Source organism: Haliotis rubra, unplaced genomic scaffold, assembly GCF_003918875.1.
Source record: "Haliotis rubra isolate DU_JTF1 unplaced genomic scaffold, ASM391887v1 Scf465, whole genome shotgun sequence".
NCBI lineage: Eukaryota > Metazoa > Mollusca > Gastropoda > Lepetellida > Haliotidae > Haliotis > Haliotis rubra.
In genome coordinates, this window is record NW_025767152.1 from 306420 (window position 1) to 331644 (window position 25225).

Consider the following 25225-nt stretch of genomic DNA (forward strand, 5'->3'; position numbering starts at 1 on the left):
GATGAACAATGGACAACAACCAGTTGTTCCTTGAATGACCTTCTCGCCAGACTATTCTCCAACGAGAATATCAATTCTGTATGTCAAATCAAATGAAAGTACAATACTTCCATGTGCACGCCAGTCTGTATGTGCCTGACATGTAATTCCTTGCCAACATTGAACATGTTCGTCTCAGACTCAGAGATAATCTACTCAACTCTCCGCCGAGACACGGCTAATCTACTCTGTACCGCGTGAAATATATCAAAACATTCTCTCGTGTAAGGGAATGCAATCCACTTTGGAACCATCAATCATCCTTTTGCTACACCTGTTCAGTTTCATCCCGATGATAATTATAAAAAAATACACTAAAACCCATCCTCAATGTGTTTTTCAGCGTCAACATATTAATCTTTCGAATGAGTGTTTTCGCGTTGAATGATGTTTTAGACAAGGCATGTCCGGGTAATGTTGGAGGAAAGCCCCAAAAGATGGAGGTTTTAAATGTGTCCAACTACGGGGAAACCCAAGGGTACAAGGATTCTAACCCACAATCGCAAGTTTCAGTCGTGCCCAAGGGACGCTAATCTGGTCAGCGAATTGCGTCGAGTTGTCAACTGGGGCACAATTGCTGCCTCTATGTTTTATAAAGAGCGTGTACCTTGAATGTAGTTACTATCTTAGAATATTGACCGTAGGGTGAGATGTTGATACCACAACACGTTTCACATTGTATAATACATCTGTATAAGTAAGCAGGCCTCTTGCATTTGACTTTTATAATACATTGGTACGGCGCGTTCTGTTAGCGTGATGTAGTGGTAAAATCGCGGTCTGGTCGCATTATGTGCTGGTAAAAATCAGGCCGGTCGCGTTTTACACTCAGGTCTGATAAAATCGCGTTATGGTCACACAGTGTTCTGGTAAATCGCGTTCTGGTGACATTGTATACAGGCGAAATCGCTGTCTCGTCGCGTGGCATAGTCAGGTCTGATAAAATCGCGGTCTGGTCACATAATGTACTGGTAAATCGCGTTCTGATGACATTGTATACTGGTGAAATCGTTGTCTGGTCGCGTGGCATCCTCATGTCAGATAAAATCGCGATATGGTCACACAGTGTTCTGGTAAATTACGTTCTAGTGGCATTGTATACAGGCGAAATCGTTGTCTGGTCGCGTGGCATAGTCAGGTCTGATAAAATCGCGGTCTGGTCACATAATGTACTGGTAAATCGCGTTCTGGTGACATTGTATACTGGTGAAATCGTTGTCTGGTCGCGTGGCATCCTCATGTCAGATAAAATCGCGATATGGTCACACAGTGTTCTGGTAAATCACGTTCTAGTGGCATTGTATACAGGCGAAATCGTTGTCTGGTCGCGTGGCATAGTCAGGTCTGATAAAATCGCGGTCTGGTCACATAATGTACTGGTAAATCGCGTTCTGGTGACATTGTATAGTGGTGAAATCGTTGTCTGGTTGCGTGGCATCCTCATAGCTGATAAAATCGCGGTCTGGTCGCATAATGTACTGGTAAATCGCGTTCTGGTGACATTGTATACTGGTGAAATCGTTGTCTGCTCGCGTGGCATAGTCAGGTCTAATAAATTTGCGGTTTGGTCGCGTAATGTACTGGTAAATCGCGTTCTGGTGACATTGTATACTGGTGAAATCGTTGTCTGTACGCGTGGCATAGTCAGGTCTAATAAATTTGCGGTTTGGTGGCGTAATGTACTGGTAAATCGCGTTCTGGTGACATTGTATACTGGTGAAATCGTTGTCTGTACGCGTGGCATAGTCAGGTCTGATAAAATCGCGGTCTGGTCGCATAATGTACTGATATATGGCGTTCTGGTGACATTGTATAGTGGTGAAATTGTTGTCTGGTCGCGTGGCATAGTCAGGTTAATAAAATCGCGGTTTGGTCGCGTAATGTACTGGTAAATCGCGTTCTGGTGACATTGTATAGTGGTGAAATCGTTGTCTGGTCGCGTGGCATAGCCAGGTTAATAAAATTGCGGTTTGGTCGCGTAATGTACTGGTAAATCGCGTTCTGGTGACATTGTATACTGGTGAAATTGTTGTCTGGTCGCGTGGCATAGTCAGGTTAATAAAATCGCGGTCTGGTCACATAATGTACTGGTAAATCGCGTTCTGGTGACATTGTATACTGGTGAAATCGTTGTCTGGTCGCGTGACATAGTCAGGTCTGATAAAATCGCGGTTTGGTGGCGTAATGTACTGGTAAATCGCGTTCTGGTGACATTGTATAGTGGTGAAATCGTTGTCTGTACGCGTGGCATCTTCATAGCTGATAAAATCGCGGTCTGGTCGCTTAATGTACTGGTAAATCGCGTTCTGGTGACATTGTATAGTGGTGAAATCAATGTCTGGTCGCGTGGCATAGTCAGGTCTAATAAAATTGCGGTTTGGTCGCCTAATGTACCGGTAAATCGCGTTCTGGTGACATTGTATACTGGTGAAATTGTTGTCTGGTCGCGTGGCATAGTCAGGTCTGATAAAATCGTGGTGGTCTGGTCGCTTAATGTACAGGTAAATCGCGTTCTGGTGGTAATGTACTGTATACCTGGTGAAATTGTTGTCTGGTCGCGTGGCATAGTCAGGTTAATAAAATCGCGGTTTGGTGGCGTAATGTACTGGTAAATCGCGTTCTGGTGACATTGTATAGTGGTGAAATCGTTGTCTGGTCGCGTGGCATAGTCAGGTCTAATAAAATTGCGGTATGGTCGCGTAATGTACTGGTTAAATCGCGTTCTGGTGACATTGTATACTGGTGAAATCGTTGTCTGGTCGCGTGGCATAGTCAGGTCTAATAAAAGCGCGGTTTGGTCGCGTAATGTACTGTTAAATCGCGTTCTGGTGACATTGTATACTGGTGAAATCGTTGTCTGGTCGCGTGGCATAGTCAGGTCTGATAAAATCGCGGTTTGGTCGCGTAATGTACTGTAACATCGCAGTTGGGTCGCGTTGTATACTGGTAAAATCTGGAATGTTGGTAAAGGCGGCGTAAAAGGTTGTGGTCGCTTCAGGCAGCAACTTGTTATTGAAGACCCATGCAAATCGCATAATGTATCGAGTATTTCGCTCTTTGTTCGCCTGCATGTTGCGTTCCACAGTATTACAAAGTGTTCAAGACCATTCGAATTTCTCACATTACTACTCTCAATCTGTCACGGCATTACCGATGAACTACAGTAGTACGAGGGTCGGTCAAAACGTAGTCGGACCCACCTAGAAAATTACATAAATACGGCTGTTCTTTGTTATATTCTTCTGCATATGATCTGTCAACCTCAAGCAAATTGGCTTTGCTATGTTCCAGCCTTACGATCCCCATTTTGATTGACTCTTTATCATGGTACTCGCCAAAAACGCAAAATCTGCAATAAATGCATCACAAACTTCAGGAAATAAAATATGCATGAAACATTTTGTGTGTTTGGGATAGTTAGAAGTCCGCTGGAATCAAGCTTAGATATTAAAGTGCAAAAATAGCAATTTGAAAGTATAATCGCTTGATCGCTTGTTAAAGTGACACCCCTTCATGTTTAATGAGAGAGCTAGTTTTGGAGACACTACCCACCCGCTGTCACATAACGTAATCATAAAAACATAACTTATTATAATGTTTTCACTTATTCATACATGATGCCCAAGGGGTCAAACTAAATACTGAATGGTCACACAAGTGTCACACATATTGTAAACAGTGCCAGCTTGAATATTTGGACACAATGTTTTTGAAAGATTAAAATGTGAGTGTCCTTAAAAAAAGTCACCGTCTAAATAATAATCAAGCAATCCAAATCTTTATTTTACGCCACTGTTGATTATGACGGCGGAAGCCATCTTCAATACTATACTGAACATATTATATATGACATTATCTGAGGTACCATTATCCATGTGGTACCAAATGACAGATCGTTTAAATTTTTTGGCAATTTGCTTAGAAATATTATACCCCTAGGTGTTGTGATGACTAATATCTCGTTAACCACATTACCCACATATGTGAAATTTCGGATATGGCTATGCTAATGATTTCTGCAAAATAAAATTTAAGCATTTCAAACGTTGGACACCGAGAATATAGTTAGGCCGAGTAATTCTTTACCGACCCTCGTGTTAAGGAATAGGATGATCCATTTCGTTAAGAACAGGGAATGGTTGCTTTTCATATTAGGTGTTTTGGTGGTGTTCGCTCTGTAAATATGAGTATAAAACATGTATGATTTGTTCTACGTCTTATTCAGGAATGACTAGAAACAAACTCTAACCGATAACATTGTTGCCACCTTCAATTCGCATACCACTGTGTCGTTCAGAGAATGTATAACAAACATTTTAATGCTCGAGTTATCAAGACGCTCCCCATTCTCACTATGAAATTGTAAAACTACAAAACCCATCTGTTTCATCCCGCTCATAATCGTTCCAGTTCAACACATTCGGTTATTCGATCCAGATTGAAGCATAACGTTTCACAGGCAATGCAGTTGATGTTGATGTCCCAAAGGGAGGCTATCATTAACCGATGATTGTGTATACCAGAATCCATCGACAGACAGAAACCAATTGTCGCTGCAACCCACACGGAAAAACAATGGTGTCCTGGAATAGCTTTGTTCTCTATCGCCGAGCAAGACATACACCTCGAGCGCTGATGCACAACAAAAACTGTCGTTCACACAGATTATCATCGACATGAAAATGGAGAAAGGATGTAGCCGGTGTTAAATTAGTTTTGTGAATTAATACCCCTGCTTTGTGCGATGGAGTGTGATATTTAAAGATAATTCGTTTACTGAGTTAAGATGAAAGTCTAGTCAGTGTTTGGAAAGTGCATAGGAGTTCGGTTGGCTCGGTAATGTTTTAATTAGGAAGGATATTCAAGTTCGATCCAATCTCTATCATGCAAGAACATTGGTTCCGTGTTATCGTAACGTGTCACTGGCTCATATGTGTTCTGATTTACTTCGTTGTACACAGTGTGTGATCATGGGGCGCTCACAGCCACATTTACACATTCTGATGGGTCCGTTAATATGACAGTTTATGGCATGCAGTAAATGTGATGTGGTCTATGGGTTGTTGCTGATGTGACCATACAGACTGATCCGACCCAATGGTCTATGGGTTGTTGCTGATGTGACCATACAGACTGATCCGACCCAATGGTCTGTGGGTTGTTGCTGATGTGACCATACAGACTGATCCGACCCAATGGTCTATGGGTTGTTGCTGATGTGACCATACAGACTGATCCGACACAATGGTCTATGGGTTGTTGCTGATGTGACCATACAGACTGATCCGATCCAATGGTCTGTGTGGGTTGTTGCTGATTTGACCATGCAGACTGATCCAACGCAATGATCTATGGGTTGTTGCTGATGTGATCATACAGACAGATCTGACCCAATGGTCTATGGGTTGTTGCTGATGTGATCATACAGACTCATCCAACGCAATGGTCTATGGGTTGTTGCTGATGTGATCACACAGACTCATCCAACGCAATGGTCTATGGGTTGTTGCTGATGTGATCATACAGACTCATCCAACGCAATGGTCTATGGGTTGTTGCTGATTTGACCATGCAGACTGATCCAACGCAATGATCTATGGGTTGTTGCTGATGTGATCATACAGACAGATCTGACCCAATGGACTATGGGTTCTTGCTGATGTGACCATACAGACTGATCCGACCCAATGGTCTATGGGTTGTTGCTGATGTGATCATACAGACAGTTCATACAGACAATGGCTTTTTGAAAGGTACAGAATGATTGTAGTCACTGCCTCACGGCACACCATTTTTTCTGAGAGCTGACCAACCTTAACAGTGCAGTGGATACAGCTTCCCAGGTCCTAAGATCGATGGTTCGATCATTGGCTTCAACATACCATCTCTGAGTGGCATTTTAGAATTTGGGTAGTTCAATACTGACCGACTTTATGGATAAAAATTTCATATGAATTGTTGAACATTATCCATCAAGTGTGTCAATATTTAACATGCCAAAGTATATCCATTGTACGTGTTGGTACCCGTTTGGTGTCCGGCATTAGGGGCTTCACGGAGTCACACTACAGTGTCTGAATGGGGTTGTGGCGGTGGGGTAACCCAGTGGTAAAAACGTTTTCTCGTCACACCATAGATCCGGGTTCGATTCTCCAAATGGGTACAGCGTGTAAAGGCCATTTATGATGCACACAGCTGTGATTTTGCTGGAATGTTCCTAAGAGCGGCGCAAAACCATACTCACTCACCTCAGTACAGTCCAATGTATCCTTCAAAGTATATGCATCACACAATTCACCAGTTAGCCTACATCTCTCACAGATCCCACCATACAACAGTTAGCCTACATCTCTCACAGATCCAACCATACAACAGTTAGACTACATCTCTCACAGATCCCAGTTAGCCTACATCTCTCTCTCACAGATCCACACACCATACAACAGTTAGCCTACATCTCTCACAGATCCCACCATACAACAGTTAGCCTACATCTCTCACAGATCCCACCATACAACAGTTAGCCTACATCTCTCACAGATCCCACCATACAACAGTTAGCCTACATCTCTCACAGATCCCACCATACAACAGTTAGCCTACATCTCTCACAGATCCCACCATACAACAGTTAGCCTACATCTCTCACAGATCCCACCATACAACAGTTAGCCTACATCTCTCACAGATCCCACCATACAACAGTTAGCCTACATCTCTCACAGATCCCACCATACAACAGTTAGCCTACATCTCTCACAGATCCCACCATACAACAGTTAGCCTACATCTCTCACAGATCCCACCATACAACAGTTAGCCTACATCTCTCACAGATCCCACCATACAACAGTTAGCCTACATCTCTCACAGATCCCACCATACAACAGTTAGCCTACATCTCTCACAGATCCCACCATACAACAGTTAGCCTACATCTCTCACAGATCCCACCATACAACAGTTAGCCTACATCTCTCACAGATCCCACCATACAACAGTTAGCCTACATCTCTCACAGATCCCACCATACAACAGTTAGCCTACATCTCTCATAGATCCCAGATCCCACCATACAACAGTTCCATACAACAGTTAGCCTACATCTCTCATAGATCCCACCATACAACAGTTAGCCTACATCTCTCACAGATCCCACCATACAACAGTTAGCCTTCAACTCACGCTGTTCACACTCTTCAGCAGTGATCGTTCAATTCACATTGATCACACCATGCAGCATTTATCCTTCACTTCACATTAATCACACAATTCCTTCCACCGAAAACTGTAGATTGACTCACAGCGTGAGTTTACTGTCAAGACCGGTATATTCCAGAAACAACCCCAAGAACTCCTCCATTCTCCGAGTAATGACAGGTCCTTACACGCGTGTGACGAGAGTGGGTCATGCAGGGTTTATTTTATGGTCGTCGGCGTTAGATACTGTACACTATAATTACCTAATTGTGATCATATTGACATGAGGGCCGGCCTGCTTGTGGTAGATGGCAAGACGACAATGATTTACAAACTCCTTTGCATGACATCTTCTGAAGATGAATAATTCTGATCGATCTAGTGTCTCGAAGGCACCCACTTTATCAACTGGATAATTGATGGCAAATATGGGGTGGTCACCTGGATGTTGTCCTGTGGGCTGGTAATATCCGAATGCCGTGACAGACATGACGATCACCGTGCCTGTAATGAGAGCTTTGGGAGGCCGGGAGAAGCTTAACCTTATAAAACTTGTAAAGTCATTACTTGAGCTTTGCTTCTGAAAAATGTTTGCGTGTGAATACAACATCACACTGGCGTGTGGAACGGTCAGTATGTTACTGAGGTGTTTTTACATCGGTTTAAAAAATATTTCGATTATTTCAGATTTAATCTGACTGCGAACGTTCATGCGGATAGATCTTATAAACAAATAGGCACAGGCAGCAAAGAGTCTTTGAATTGGAAACTTCTTGTTAACAGTATTTCAGTTAAGTCAGGACATGTCGGCTTGATTTGTGAGGAAAACTTCACGCACTCCGAGTCTTAGGCGTTCAACCACAAGCGGCTTGGTGCTGGTGAAACTTACTAGTAGTGGTATACGTTTGGCACTGAGCATCCTCGATAATCTCCAGGGTATACGTTACGATCATTCTCCACTATACCCTGGATGCATCCACGGCTTGGCCCGATGATTTTATTACCTCCCTTTGCTGGCTCCGCATTCTCACAGTAGCCAATCAGCTAAGCGGCCGTTACATCCGAGCTTACCAGTGTCAACAAAGACAGCGGTCGCAGTCGCGAAGGTTTATTCGCAGTGCAACTCAGAGTTTTGGGGAAATCATACAGACAAATTGACAGATCTGAAACTTTAAAAAAAATATTTAAAAACTCCTTCTACCTCTTTCAGAATACCTCGGCACCAATTGTGTTGCCAAGTTTAAACGGTTAGATAATTTAAGAATTGAAGGTGAGTTGTGATTGATTCGCTCAACTTACCAGCGTAGACACCTGATTGGATAAAAAGCCAGCAAAGGGAGGTAATAAAATCATCGGGCCAAGCCGTGGATGCATCCAGGGTATAGTGGAGAGTGATCGTAACGTATACCCTATAGATTATCGAGGATGGGTACTGAGGTGAAACTCACAAACATTGGTATTTGTATGGTGCTCTGGTGAAACTCACAAGCGGCGGTACATGTATGGTGCTGAGGTGAAACTCACAAGCACTGGTACATGTATGGTGCTGAAGTGAAATTCACAAGCGGTGGTACATGTATGGCACTGAGGTGAAATTCACAAGCACTGGTACATGTATGGCACTGAGGTGAAATTCACAAGCGGTGGTACATGTATGGTGCTGAGGTGAAATTCACAAGCGGTGGCACATGTATGGCACTGAGGTGAAATTCACAAGCGGTGGTACATGTATGGTGCTGAGGTGAAATTCACAAGCGGTGGTACATGTATATGGCACTGATGTATATGGGTGAAATTCACAAGCGGTGGTACATGTATGGTGCTGAGGTGAAACTCACAAGCACTGGTACATGTATGGCACTGAGGTGAAATTCACAAGCGGTGGTACATGTATGGCACTGAGGTGAAACTCACAATCGGTGGTACATGTATGGTGCTGAGGTGAAATTCACAAGCACTGGTACATGTATGGCACTGAGGTGAAATTCACAAGCACTGGTACATGTATGGCACTGAGGTGAAACTCACAAGCGGTGGTACATGTATGGTGCTGAGGTGAAATTCACAAGCACTGGTACATGTATGGCACTGAGGTGAAATTCACAAGCGGTGGTACATGTATGGCACTGAGGTGAAATTCACAAGCGGTGGTACATGTATGGTGCTGAGGTGAAATTCACAAGCACTGGTACATGTATGGCACTGAGGTGAAATTCACAAGCGGTGGTACATGTATGGTGCTGAGGTGAAATTCACAAGCACTGGTACATGTATGGCACTGAGGTGAAACTCACAAGCGGTGGTACATGTATGGTGCTGAGGTGAAACTGGTACACTCACAAGCACTGGTACATGTATGGCACTGAGGTGAAATTCACAAACACTGGTACATGTATGGTGCTGAGGTGAAATTCACAAGCACTGGTACATGTATGGCACTGAGGTGAAATTCACAAGCGGTGGTACATGTATGGTGCTGAGGTGAAACTCACAAGCACTGGTACATGTATGGCACTGAGGTGAAATTCACAAGCGCTGGTACATGTATGGTGCTGAGGTGAAATTCACAAGCACTGGTACATGTATGGTGCTGCGGTGGTAAATCTGAGGGTGAAATTCACAAGCGGTGGTACATGTATGGTGCTGAGGTGAAATTCACAAGCGGTGGTACATGTATGGCACTGAGGTGAAATTCACAAGCGGTGGTACATGTATGGTGCTGAGGTGAAATTCACAAGCGCTGGTACATGTATGGCACTGAGGTGAAATTCACAAGCGGTAGCACATGTATGGCACTGAGGTGAAATTCACAAGCGGTGGTACATGTATGGTGCTGAGGTGAAACTCACAAGCACTGGTACATGTATGGCACTGAGGTGAATTTCACAAGCGGTGGTACATGTATGGCACTGAGGTGATACTCACAATCGGTGGTACATGTATGGTGCTGAGGTGAAATTCACAAGCACTGGTACATGTATGGCACTGAGGTGAAATTCACAAGCACTGGTACATGTATGGCACTGAGGTGAAACTCACAAGCGGTGGTACATGTATGGTGCTGAGGTGAAATTCACAAGCACTGGTACATGTATGGCACTGAGGTGAAATTCACAAGCGGTGGTACATGTATGGTGCTGAGGTGAAATTCACAAGCGGTGGTACATGTATGGTGCTGAGGTGAAATTCACAAGCACTGGTACATGTATGGCACTGAGGTGAAATTCACAAGCACTGGTACATGTATGGCACTGAGGTGAAACTCACAAGCGGTGGTACATGTATGGTGCTGAGGTGAAACTCACAAGCACTGGTACATGTATGGCACTGAGGTGAAATTCACAAGCGCTGGTACATGTATGGTGCTGAGGTGAAATTCACAAGCGGTGGTACATGTATGGTGCTGAGGTGAAATTCACAAGCGGTGGTACATGTATGGTGCTGAGGTGAAATTCACAAGCGCTGGTACATGTATGGCACTGAGGTGAAATTCACAAGCGGTGGTACATGTATGGCACTGAGGTGAAATTCACAAGCGGTGGTACATGTATGGTGCTGAGGTGAAATTCACAAGCACTGGTACATGTATGGCACTGAGGTGAAATTCACAAGCGGTGGTACATGTATGGCACTGAGGTGATACTCACAAGCGGTGGTACATGTATGGCACTGAGGTGAAATTCACAAGCACTGGTACATGTATGGCACTGAGGTGAAATTCACAAGCGGTGGTACATGTATGGCACTGAGGTGAAATTCACAAGCGGTGGTACATGTATGGTGCTGAGGTGAAATTCACAAGCGGTGGTACATGTATGGCACTGAGGTGAAATTCACAAGCGGTGGTACATGTATGGTGCTGAGGTGAAATTCACAAGCGGTGGTACATTTATGGTGCTGAGGTGAAATTCACAAGCGGTGGTACATGTATGGCACTGAGGTGAATCTCACAAGCGGTGGTACATGTATGGTGCTGAGGTGAAATTCACAAGCGGTGGTACATGTATGGCACTGAGGTGAAATTCACAAGCGGTGGTACATGTATGGTGCTGAGGTGAAATTCACAAGCACTGGTACATGTATGGCACTGAGGTGAAATTTCACAAGCGCTGGTACATGTATGGCACTGAGGTGAAACTCACAAGCGGGTGGTACATGTATGGTGCTGAGGTGAAATTCACAAGCACTGGGTACATGTATGGCACTGAGGTGAAATTCACAAGCACTGGTACATGTATGGTGCCGAGGTGAAATTCACAAGCGGTGGTACATGTATGGTGCTGAGGTGAAATTCACAAGCACTGGTACACGTATGGCACTGAGGTGAATCCTCACAAGCGGTGGTACATGTATGGTGCTGAGGTGAAATTCACAAGCGGTGGTACATGTATGGCACTGAGGTGAAATTCACAAGCACTGGTACATGTATGGCACTGAGGTGAATCTCACAAGCGGTGGTACATGTATGGTGCTGAGGTGAAATTCACAAGCGGTGGTACATGTATGGCACTGAGGTGAAATTCACAAGCACTGGTACATGTATGGCACTGAGGTGAAATTCACAAGCGGTGGTACATGTATGGTGCTGAGGTGAAATTCACAAGCGGTGGTACATGTATGGCACTGAGGTGAAATTCACAAGCGGTGGCACATGTATGGCACTGAGGTGAAATTCACAAGCGGTGGTACATGTATGGCACTGAGGTGAAATTCACAAGCGGTACATGTATGGTGCTGGAAATTCACAAACACCTGGTACATGTATGGCACGAGGTGAAATTCACAAGCGGTGGCACATGTATGGCACTGAGGTGAAATTCACAAGCGGTGGTACATGTATGGTGCTGAGGTGAAATTCACAAGCGGTGGTACATGTATGGCACTGAGGTGAAATTCACAAGCGGTGGTACATGTATGGTGCTGAGGTGAAACTCACAAGCACTGGTACATGTATGGCACTGAGGTGAATTTCACAAGCGGTGGTACATGTATGGCACTGAGGTGATACTCACAATCGGTGGTACATGTATGGTGCTGAGGTGAAATTCACAAGCACTGGTACATGTATGGCACTGAGGTGAAATTCACAAGCACTGGTACATGTATGGCACTGAGGTGAAACTCACAAGCGGTGGTACATGTATGGTGCTGAGGTGAAATTCACAAGCACTGGTACATGTATGGCACTGAGGTGAAATTCACAAGCGGTGGTACATGTATGGTGCTGAGGTGAAATTCACAAGCGGTGGTACATTTATGGTGCTGAGGTGAAATTCACAAGCACTGGTACATGTATGGCACTGAGATGAATCTCACAAGCGGTGGTACATGTATGGTGCTGAGGTGAAATTCACAAGCACTGGTACATGTATGGCACTGAGGTGAAACTCACAAGCGGTGGTACATGTATGGTGCTGAGGTGAAACTCACAAGCACTGGTACATGTATGGCACTGAGGTGAAATTCACAAGCGGTGGTACATGTATGGTGCTGAGGTGAAACTCACAAGCACTGGTACATGTATGGCACTGAGGTGAAATTCACAAGCGCTGGTACATATATGGTGCTGAGGTGAAATTCACAAGCGGTGGTACATGTATGGTGCTGAGGTGAAATTCACAAGCACTGGTACATGTATGGCACTGAGGTGAAATTCACAAGCACTGGTACATGTATGGCACTGAGGTGAAACTCACAAGCGGTGGTACATGTATGGTGCTGAGGTGAAACTCACAAGCACTGGTACATGTATGGCACTGAGGTGAATTTCACAAGCGGTGGTACATGTATGGTGCTGAGGTGAAATTCACAAGCACTGGTACATGTATGGCACTGAGGTGAAATTCACAAGCACTGGTACATGTATGGCACTGAGGTGAAACACACAAGCGGTGGTACATGTATGGTGCTGAGGTGAAATTCACAAACGGTGGCACATTTATGGTGCTGAGGTGAAATTCACAAGCACTGGTACATGTATGGCACTGAGGTTAATTTCACAAGCGGTGTTACATGTATGGTGCTGAGGTGAAATTCACAAGCGGTGGTACATGTATGGTGCTGAGGTGAAATTCACAAGCGGTGGCACATTTATGGTGCTGAGGTGAAATTCACAAGCACTGGTACATGTATGGCACTGAGGTGAAATTCACAAGCGGTGGTACATGTATGGTGCTGAGGTGAAACTCACAAGCACTGGTACATGTATGGCACTGAGGTGAATTTCACAAGCAGTGGTACATGTATGGTGCTGAGGTGATACTCACAATCGGTGGTACATGTATGGTACTGAGGTGAAATTCACAAACATCGTTACATGAATGGTGCTGAGGTGATACCCACAAGCATTGGTACATTTATGGCCCTGAGGTGAAATTCACAAACATCGGTACATGTTTGGTGCTGAAGTGATACCCACAAGCATTGGTACATTTATGGTAAAGCGATGAAACCAACGACAAAGGGTAAATTTGTGGTGTTCAGGTGAACCCCACGAACAGTTGACCTTGCTCTTTGTTGTAATCCGCGATTGATGCTGTCAAAGACATGAGTTTGTTGATCGTTGTTGATTTCTTCAGTTGTGGTTACAAAAATCCAACGTCTTTGGTCACACTGAGGATTTGTCCGACTCACTGATATATCCAGAAACTACACCTGACATTGCCAAGCAGGGACACCTGAGGCGTGTGATCAACTGTAGGTCTGACTTTCAAGGACGGTGCGGCAGATATCGCCTGATAAAGTGTTCATCGTGGTGTTGCAAACTTTACGAATACATTACATTTTGTTGAAGTTATGCCCGAATTTCTTTCTTCTGTTGTGTTTTCACACACACTTGCAGAATTATCTTGTTGGGGCGTGTGCTTTGATATTGCCGTCAATAGCACTCGTATTATCACGGTAATATCAGCCATAAATGATACTAGGGTAATAAACTAGAGTTATATCACATTACAAATTATTAGGGACAATATCACGGTTTCATAACAGGAAATATAACGGTTGTATTAAAGTGACACGCGTAATCACCATAAGATTTACTGTTATATCAAATTAAGCAGCGAAAGTAATGTCTTCTTAAAGCAGTTCCCTTGTGCATTGATACACTTTTTCAAATGATGTTGGATGAATTACAACCTTCTCTTGGGTCTCCCTGTGCGTGCTTAATCAGATTTCAAAAGCTTTGGAAACAAACGAGCTGATATTTCTTCAGCGCCAACGTTTCTTTGATAACAGAGATTACTCTCTCGTGGGAAATAGCAACTGCAACAGCAATATGATGCTCAGTCATTCGGTCATGAGCACATCGTGAATTCTCTGGACCTATTTGATGAAGTCGCAGGCTGTCCAGGATGAAGTCGCCCTAAAGTCCCTCCCAGTAATGCTTACCGGGAAGAGGTTGGGGGTGAGTCATCCTCTCCTAGTTTTGAACTGAACTTGGAACTTAATGGATGTCTTTCGGTTTTAACCACTCTTTTGCGGGTATGTTATAACTGCAACTTTATTCACTATTTTCTCAGGTCATATATTATGCTGACTTGTCATGCAGAAATATATGCTTAAGATGGAGCGATATGAATATATACCGCTGTGACATCAAATGAGTGTATGAGTGAGTTTAGTTTTTCGCCACACTCAACAATATTCCAGCTACAAGGCGGCAGTCTGTAAATAATCGAGTCTGGACCAGACAATCCAGTGATCAATAGCAGAAGCATCGATCCGCGCAACTGGGAACCGATGACATAGGTCAGCCAAGTCAGCGAGCCTGACCACCCGATCCCGTTAGACTAACATGATTGGGTGATCAGGATCGGTAATTTCGTCGATTCATATCATTGTAGTCAAATTTCCTTGATCTATAGCCATGGTGCCAATCACTGGATTGTCTGGTACAATTTCCGCCATATACGGAATATTGCTGACTGGTTCTGAACCAAAGAAAGAAAGGAACGAAAACATGTATTACCCTCAAGTGTATGAGTGATAGGTGTCTTCAAAAGATTCCGCCATATAGCCGGAATATTGCGGTGGACTGTATGGTGCTGAGGTGATACTCGCAATCGGTGGTACATGTATGGTACTGAGGTGATATTCACAATCGGTGGTACATGTATGGTACTGAGGTGAAATTCACAAACATCGTTACATGTATGGTGCTGAGGTGATACCCAAAGGATCGGTACATGTATGGTGCGAAAACATGTAATATGCTGTACCCAGTGGTGGTTACAAAAATCCAACGTCTTTGGTCACAATTTGTCCGAGTATCAGAAAATACACCTGACATTGCCAAGCAGGGACACCTGAGTCGTGTGATCAACTATAGGTCTGACTTTCAAGGACGGTGATACCAAACAAGGTGTCTTCAAAAGATTCGTCGGATGTGTGCAGCATGAAAACAATGAACAACACTGGAAGGAAATGTCCAAACTACCACTTGCGGATACAGATGTAACTTTCTGTACTTGTATCCCTAATACTGAGAAGAACAAAATGTGAAGACTGGTTATTTTTCAACCAGATCATTCACGATTCCATCTCAGATAAATTGGTAAAACATATCCCAAGGGAAGAGGCCTGGAAGAATATTGATCCATCAGTCATCAATACGCTAATTGTCTTTAAGATAGGAATACAACATATCGATCAGCAGTTGAAGACAATCACTTCTTATACCGTGGGTGTACTACGATCTCCATAGTCACCAGGGCCAGTCATCAAGTCGTTTACTGTGCAGAGCTGTGTCCTTCGGGCGTGAAAAAAATGGGATCATGGTTTCGAATGGCAGATTCTTCTTATGTTTCAGGGTTGTCTGCACCATCTTCCTAAATGGAACAGCAAGTGAACATAAAATGAGTTTGTCGCTGAGTAATACCGACTTATGTCTGGAGTTTAATACAATTCGTCACCTTTCAATGTAGAAGGTGATTCTCCTCGACACCCACCTGTATATTTTTAAACATTTTTCCAGCCGACGTAATTGGGATAGTGAGAACAAGAAACACCTTGTAAGTGATCGTTGAGGACTCGACCTACAATTACAATGGACTGTTGTCCTCTGGCATTGACGTACATGGCATTGTGGTATATTTCCATGCCAAACACAACCCAGACACAGATAAAATTGCTTTTATTAAAGGCCAACTCATTGGACAAATTTGCATCCAATTGCAAAACTTTAACGAGACGCTGAATATCCACAAAGACATGGTGATTGCTGATACTCCCCTAGTCGATATTCCCCCAAAAAGCGTAAGAACTGTTTGGCACACGTTTATACGAAAGAGTCTCACTGTCGCGGTATTTTCTCATGGGTGTCAAATTGTTCAAAAGAATCCTTTGGTTCAGATTTGAGCCTGTAACAATGCTCTTCTCAAGACTGGCGTCAGTGTTCATGCCTGCAGCTAAATGAACTTTACTTGCAGCGGATTACCAAGCATACGTGTCACAGGCTTATATCCAAACTCTTGGCGTGTACACAAATGCTTTTAGAAAAGATTGCTTATGTTAAACATCTGTAACCCTTTATTCATTGCAAAAACGACATAGACAACGTCTGTGGAAGCCAGCCATTGCATTCTTGTGTACATTTGTAGCGATAAGAAGTGTCAGGTTATGTCTTTGCTGAGGGAATACTATATTTATAAATGAAGTAATTCCGGGCAAAAGAAGGTATATACTAAAGCTGATGGTGGCTGAAACGAAACAATGGCAATGCAGTGGTGATGTACTTGATACGAGTACAACAGTTGTGATTTTTTACCTCAAATGGCAGTGTTTCTGCGACTGCTCAGCGTTTGCGATTATTTGTTTCATTCCATTGTTAATGGTTAAATACTTTCTTTTGCCCGAAATCGTATTGACATAGAATCAGATTAAAACAGTAAAGGTGTATTCCTTAAAACAACGTGGGACTTGTGTGACAATTTCGCTCAAATTACGTTTGAGTTAACTGCGTTGTTCAGCAACTTGTGATGTTTCTGTCTTTGTTCGTAAATAGCCTTGGAAATGTATTTCATGTCTATTGCCGGTGCACGTTTGCATGAATCACCGTTGGTGCGTTTTACGAGAAATATATTAGATTGTTGTCATAGGCCTGTTTTGCATGCAATGAAGTAATCGAAACAATTTGCACAGATAGCTCCAGAACGCTATGACCTTACCTTGAAGTTTGTTTGTCAAACAAAGGTTATGGTGTGTTGTAGTTGTAGCGTCCGCTTGTCGCGCCTTAGACAATGTTCGATTTTGAACATGGATACAGTGTGTGAAGCAATCGATTTCCGCAGTCCCAGTGGTGATATTGCTGGAATATTTCGAAAAGCTGCATTAAGCATTCGTATCACACATTTTGAAATCATCGCTAAAGAGAAAGCTCCATTTTATCCATAAAGTTGTGAAGTGTTGATCCCAAAGGCGACTGTTTGAAAGTTGAAGTCACGCTACTTGTCACGGTGGTTTGCTGTCTAAAGCCGCACTCAGCAATTTTCCAGCTATATAGAATTGAGTTTGGACCAGACAATCCAGTGATCAGCATCAATCCAGTGAGCATCGATGTACGCACTTGGAATGCGATGACATGACTGCGTCAACCAAGCCAGACAGCCTGACCACCCAATCGAGTTAGTCGCCTCTTATAAGTATAGGTTGCTGAAGACCAAATGTGACCCGGATCTTGAAAGGTTCTCTTGTCATGTTGCGTGGATTTTTTGGCCACTTTGCATGTTTAAATATAGATCTAATTATGAAACAGATGAGGATATTTTACCAAATGTTGATTTATGGCTAAATCTTGACACATAATAAATAAAATATCCAAACTACACAGACCACAGAAAAACAGTTAATACTGTTTGTTTTGTGCATTATACAACGAAAGAAGTCAGCGGGACACTTGGCATCCCCTTGTCACGTGACTGGCACGTCATAGTCTGTACTTAAGTGCTCCAATGAGGTATTACAGCCTGACCGCGGACTGTCCGTCCTCGAAGCATGGTCTGTCTATCTGTTATCTAAACTCAATTCTCAGGCTATTGTTCCACGTTATTAGCTACGGGGCGGTTGGTAGAACGCATCAATGTCTATTAATATCTCGTTTGAGACTTAATTTCGTGTTTATTAAAGCACAAGCAGGCCGAAATTCATTTTCATTGCTGGTGTATTTTCGTTCGGTCGCCGTTTGGATGGGTTCTTCAATGCTAATCATATCACAGAGTCTTAGAATAGGGCTACAATTGGATAACGGCTCCAGTTCGAATATGAACCAGAATATCGACTGCCTATATTTACAGAGCTGGATCCAGCATGCCAAAATGTTCCATTTCGATGAGTTAAAGACTACGTGTATAAAAATAGCACTCCTGAAAGTGCCAGGTTAGATGTCAGTATTATTCGTCATTCATTTGCAAAGTACAAAAGTGAATTTGTAGATCCCAATAATGCAATGAGTTTTCAATTGGACAATACAAAAGGCACAAAATTTGTAGTCCCAAGAATCCAGGTTAGAACCTTCAGCAACTAGGTATTGAGAAGCGATTGTGACGGTTTAGGTCCGTTTTTTCGTGTAAAGTATGTTTCTTTCAGAGATACGATTATCTACGAAATTGAATTGTTTGAACACAAAACTTTATTCGATCATGCGGGTGATACTTGTCGAAAGTGTTGGTCATCCCGGTGGAGTGGATTTCACTCGGACGTAATGTCAAAGCGTTCCAAGCCGCCTGAACACCGTAAAATTACGGTTCAACACAGACATATGATACCCGTACTGATTTACACCCATAGTGTTACAACCATCTGCCACAATGATTTACTTCACTACCCGGCATAAGAAAGATTACGCTTGCAAACTAGCTTTTTTAAAAACTTGGCGAGAGTTATTAGAATTATTGTTAACTTAACGATGATGCCCTTCTAGACATATTTCTCCATATCTATAACCCCTGTTTTGTTTGTTTCATTTTTAGCTACCAAGGGTATAGTTTTGTTTTGGGCAGTTCAGTCCAGTCTTTCATTTTAGTCCTTACATCCAAGTAGGTTGATATACTTTTAAGACTCCTATTTGTACTTCATGTAACTCGATCATACGACAGAATACGGTTATTTATCCGAAAAATAAAATTAGAGCAGACAAATCAAGGGCAGACAACTCCAACCCTACTCCATCATCTTTACGAGGGTCATTAAGGCAGTTGGGTCACACAAAGTGATATTGAGGAGGTAGAAAATGATACCGCCTGTCCAATTAGTGCGCACTGAGAAGTTAGATTCGGTCTCAGGGTGTTTGATTTGTGTCTGATTAGTCGTGTTGGAGACGCAGCCTTCAGAATGCCAGGTCGTCAGTTTGAACAGGATAAATATCACAGACAAAACAGCTCTTGCACCAAATGGGAGAAAGTTCTCGCGTGGATCATTTGAAGGGCTTGTTACTTGGACACCGTGTTGTTTGAGAATACTGAAAACGGCGCTTGCTTTATTAAACACATGCAGTTGGAACAAAACCCGTCTCTCAAGTGCCTGATTGCAGGGGCAGGGTACGCTAGTGTAAAATTGGGCCAAGATGCAATCTGCCGGGATAATGCCTCCCGAACGCCGACAAGTTTCTTAATTAAAGTTCAGTCAATAGGAAGGACCCCTAATGGTATTTGGTAACACCACGAGATTGGAACCGATCCCAAGAAGGAACTGTGTCTCCAAATGACCATCCATTCTTTGTCAATTATGTTTCAATATGCCAGTGTCTTCATCTGATTCAAAAGCCAGATGTGTGTAGAGATAAAGATTAAAACCGATGCGAGATCGATAACCGAACGTGTTTTCAGGTCATGATTATCATTAAAAACATAGAATGACGTTGCCAAAGAACAATTTGTGTCAAGTATCTATTGAAACATATTTCTATCCAGAAATAATTATGTATTGTGCAAGCTCATTTGTTTTAAAATAAGTTTTCGCGTAACTGGATACTAGTTACAATTAATATACGCTTATCATAATTGTAATTAAAAGCATCAAATTCCATCTCCATAAAAGATAGCTGCTAAACGTGGAGTTGATCATAGAATTCCGACCTTATCATCAATATTTGTTTGTGAATCACTCTCAAATAATGATGTACCAGGTGTTCTGAAAAGGATACGCGTATCCTGTCCCATTTGTTGTACAGATCACAAACACATGCAAATACAAGTCAATTGTTCACCGAGAAAACACGGGAACATATTGTACAAGTCAAAATAGAGAATTTCTGCGGGCGTCATTTTTTCCATTAGTGAGTCAAATAAGGATTTTCTTGCAAGAATGGCCAGTTAATCTGACTTAAATCTGAGAAATCTGAGAAGTGTTTTAAGTTGGGAATATACTAGAAACTTTGTACGCGTGAAAAAATCCTCCTGAACCAAACATATTATATTTTCTTTGTTTGTGTTTGATTGCGATAGAATAGAAGTGACAATACCCTTTCCACCATGTGATACGATGACAGAGCATGTGTCCATGAATCACTATGAATTACTTCCAACAAATACTTCAATAGGTTAATGTCAATGGGTAACGTCTATCAATCAGTAGTAACCTAGCATCGTCAATGAAATATGTTGTTTAAACAAATACCCTCACAATGCGTTGAAAAGTGAGCATTATTTTCTAAATACCACACATAAGGAAAGGAAATGTCTGTTGCATAGGCCTTTCTTCCATGGCATGCGAAATATAATTTTTATTGGAAGTTGTTACATACAAACATCACTTTGGAAGTGTTTATTCACAGGCCACGAAATGACTAAGATTTTTTAACAAGCTACAGAAACGGTTGAAACAGGTTCATGTAGCAGACCGCATAACTTTTGTCCAGTCCATCAAACCGCATTTGCTAGTTCAGATTGTCAATCAATCAAGCTGCGATTACTCTAATTACACTATGACAGTGGCTCAGGTTACCGAATTGTACGAATGACAACGTCTTCATGGCATTAGCACATAGATCAACACTCCAGCTCAATTAACCGTTTCATGAAGCGTTGGCAGTCAGCTGCATATGCAGCGATGATTTCAGCTTTCGTTCGTTGGTCCTGTTTCGCCAAGCAATCGTAGAGCATAACTGTTACAAATCGGTGTTAATTGTGAAAACATCGATTTCTTAACACAAACTTCTTTTGGAAACCAGAACCCCTTTCAGCATGTGAGGTGCAGGAAAACTTTTGTACCTGTCTGTTTCTCTACAGTAACAGACGTGTCTGAGTACGTAACAATCGATGTCATGTTGACACATGTTATCCAAACTAAAACACCTTCCATTCTAATTCTCAGACAAATCACAAAACATGCACACACATGCACACACAGAGTATCGAACACGGATTCCATGATTCTCAACACGACCAGGGCTCATTTCGAGTACACGTCGTCTTACTTTGGCAGCTATCTGGTCACTGCTCTGTTGACATCATGCCCACTTGGAGGATGTCGACCTCTCCAGACATGATGATGTTGTCCTGGATAATGCTCTGATGTATACACCCGTGCATTAATTAAGCACCACCCTGTTTTGAAAATAAGATGTGATGCTACAGAAATGTTAGGGTATAGCCATCAATTTAATCAACCTATAGTTAAAGAAGCTGTATCAACTGACAGTTTCACAAATACCATGACCTTTTCTATTCTTTATGAAAGAATATGTTGATGATGGGACTGAATTTTTACCCAAACAGCTATTCCTCTCCTGATCAAACGACACAATTAAATTAAGTTTTGACTAAAAGTAACAATTCTGTTATATACCAAGATGACATTTACACCTGTGACTATGACCCATCTGTGGCCCTACTTATCACCTTTCGTGATGAAACAACGATCACAGATCTATTGCTTGGTAATCGATCTAGTGGCACAATGATACGTCGCCTGGCAGATGATCTAGCGCTACACAGCTCGAACGCCAGGGTGACAAACACCTTGATCTTGTAGAGTGTATTATAACGTTTAAGCTGTCTGGTAATGCTATTGATTGTGAGGTAGAAAGGAATCCTTCCATTGGTTGAGATCCATCGATCATTTCAGTGTGATGTAGATTTATGAGACCTACATGAGCATGGTAATTCGTCACATTCCTGTAGGCTGTTTTCACTTGAAATGAATACATGGTTGAAGAGGACATTGATCAAGGTGATGATTATACTTTTCATGCTTCTTCTTCTGAAGATGCTGAAGGTAGAGATGAAGGTAAAGATAATGGTGATGACTGAGACGATAATTCTTGTTGGAGTTCAGAGATAGAATTGCACAAAATATTGAAACATCATGTAAAAAGTTCTTCTCCTGTTTTTTTTTTTTTTTTATATTTTTTTTATTTATTTATTTTTTGTTATGCTTTACATTTCAAGGTCTTCCCTGAGAGTAAGGTCTCCGAATAGCCAGCTTTGTCTTCATCACAAGGCCAGGCGTGACTTCACTGACACACAACACGTATATCACTGTAATGCTGAAGGACATGTCGGGACAACATGTCAACTCGCTACATGTAATGCCAAGAATATTTAGATTCGGCGCCCATGCGTCGAGTAAAAGTTATGAGTAGCACATAACAAGTTGTCGAGAACGGTGAATTCGTGAATGCGTCTTTGACCTGAACTGAATTTCCCTCATAGGCTCTAATTAAAATTAAATATTCTGAGTATCGATTAGATGTTTTCCTACTGTTTCCTGGGAGGGAATCATATCCGGCTTGAGTGATTGTAACAAATATACCGACATATCCAAAAGATGTCAGTCAAATTCATGACAGTTTGTAAAAGTAACGATGAATTGATGATTTTCATTTCGGAGGATGAAATATTTTTGAATATCATTGCGAGATTTTCCCTGGTGATGTAGCTTTTTTCTCTTTTTCGATATATTGTGTATAACCTTTGACCTTCACAGAACACTCAAACTGTCAAACACGAGGAGTTACGCTACATTTATGATTCAGTTACATAATTCATGACTGTTAATTCATTTTAAGTAACTCGCAGCAGAAATTTTATGAAACAGTGGTTTTATATTGGCATTTTTTAAAAAATGACTGACAATACAAACGAACCTGAACACTCATCGGTCCTGGACACACATGACCATGGTCAGTAAACGATCTGCTGGAATAACGTTAGTAATGTCTCAGGCAAAGCACTTTGTCAGACGAATTCATGACCTTTCTGATCACTTGGAAATGTTACGAACAACCGTGAAACTATCTGATTTGAAATTGCTTCAAAACCCGTTCATGACATCCACGATAAGCAAAATCACCCTTTCACTGTGTTCATCTATCATTTAAACTTTAATTAAAGTCTGAAACTAAAGTCCACCATTCAACCAAAATCTTATATGCTTCAGTATCTATCAAAAGTCCTATATCAATGCAGTGTAAACAGTATCCGTCGACAGAGATTCCTTAAAGATCAGTATCTAACACAGACAGGAGGTTGCATTGCTCACTGAGTCTTCGATGACCATTTAGTTTTGGCACTGGCTCGGCTAACCGACGTTAATAACTCTCCAGTATCAGTATCTCTGATCAACTGTCAACGGGGCGACAGTGTGATGTCATCCCATCTAATGAGATATTCGGATTGACACCGACTAGACGCCTTGTGTCCTTGACCTTACCCTGACCGGAATGTGATCGCGTTCCACTAATGCTGGAGCCAATTGACTGACTCCTGATTGTATTATCCAAGTATGTATATTTGAACAGGGATGCTTTCAGCGTGTGAGACATGGACGGGGAATTGATGAGTGTTAATCAACCTTCTGTGTTTTCATTATCCATGCCAGCATAGTGTGCAATCCCTGAGGTCAAGGTCAGAGACGTATTTACAGTAAAACACCGTTGTGTCGAAGTTGAAGTCGCATACGTAATATTTGTCCCAGGAGTGTCCAACAAAGTGGTAAAAATGGCTATTGTGAGACAAAATGGCTGCCTCGAATACATGTACCACAAATAATTGAACAAAAATCATACTTACCATGCATTATATAAGGGCATTAATAAAGGCTATTTTGTATTTACAGACACGGTAGTTGCCCTCCAGTGTTGGCACTGCATCGCGGACAACTGCGACATCAACCCCTCGGAGAACTACAAGGCCACAAAGAAGGTGTGTCAACCCAACCAGTGCTGCCAGGTAACATCATCATCATCATCATCATCATCGTCATGATCATTATCATCATCATCAATAATAAATATTTCCACTTTCAGAGGGGCACACAAATTACTTGATCTAGACTACTACTTTGTGTTGGCTAAGTTGTTAGATCAATGCATTTGTATGCTAACGGTCAGTTGCTGGTTGAAATCCCGATGGGACTAAATCTCCAAGAGTACTAGAATATGTGGCTAATCTGAGAAAGTCAAACCCCAAATATAACATATGTTGCATCATCACCACCGTCTTTATGTAATTAGATGCTCTTCCCAACTGTATGTCAGCCATTATATCCACAGACAACTGCAAGTTAAAATGGGTAACCCTGTGGCCTTGGGTCCAACAATTTGCTGTTCAGAGTTGCGTCCCTTACGGGTGATTACATGTGAATAAAACCCGTGAAAATCCAGGTTGGAATTTGTCTTTAGCAACCCGTTCTTGTCGTAATAGGCAACTAACGGGATCGGGTGGTCAAGCTCGCTGACTAAGTCATCGTATCCCAATTGCGTAGATCTATGTCCATGTTGGTGATCACTGGATTGTCTGGCCCAGACTCGATTAATTACGAACTGACGCATAGCTGGAATATTGCTGAGTGCAAAAAAACACACAAAACAAACAAAAAACAAAACAAAGACGTGAATGAACAAATGACTCAACATAAATAAACCACGAAATAGATCGGGTCTTTTTTTATCAAAGCTCAAGAGTTTACAAGGGTTAATCAATCATTAGAAAATCACCTAGAGTGTTTTAACAGGATCCTCATCTCGCCCGTGGCATATGTGCTATTAATA

The 25225-nt window shown here is 42.3% G+C and overlaps 1 protein-coding gene across 1 annotated transcript in view; it reads left to right on the top strand.

The window, feature by feature from the left end:
* Positions 1 to 25225, top strand: part of LOC124290426 — a 79782-nt gene that overhangs the window by 13289 nt on the left and 41268 nt on the right. Inside the window, exon 2 of the mRNA XM_046727126.1 lies at positions 24292 to 24404. Within this exon, the coding sequence (XP_046583082.1) occupies positions 24292 to 24404 (113 nt within the window). The remainder of the gene's footprint in view (positions 1 to 24291; positions 24405 to 25225) is intronic.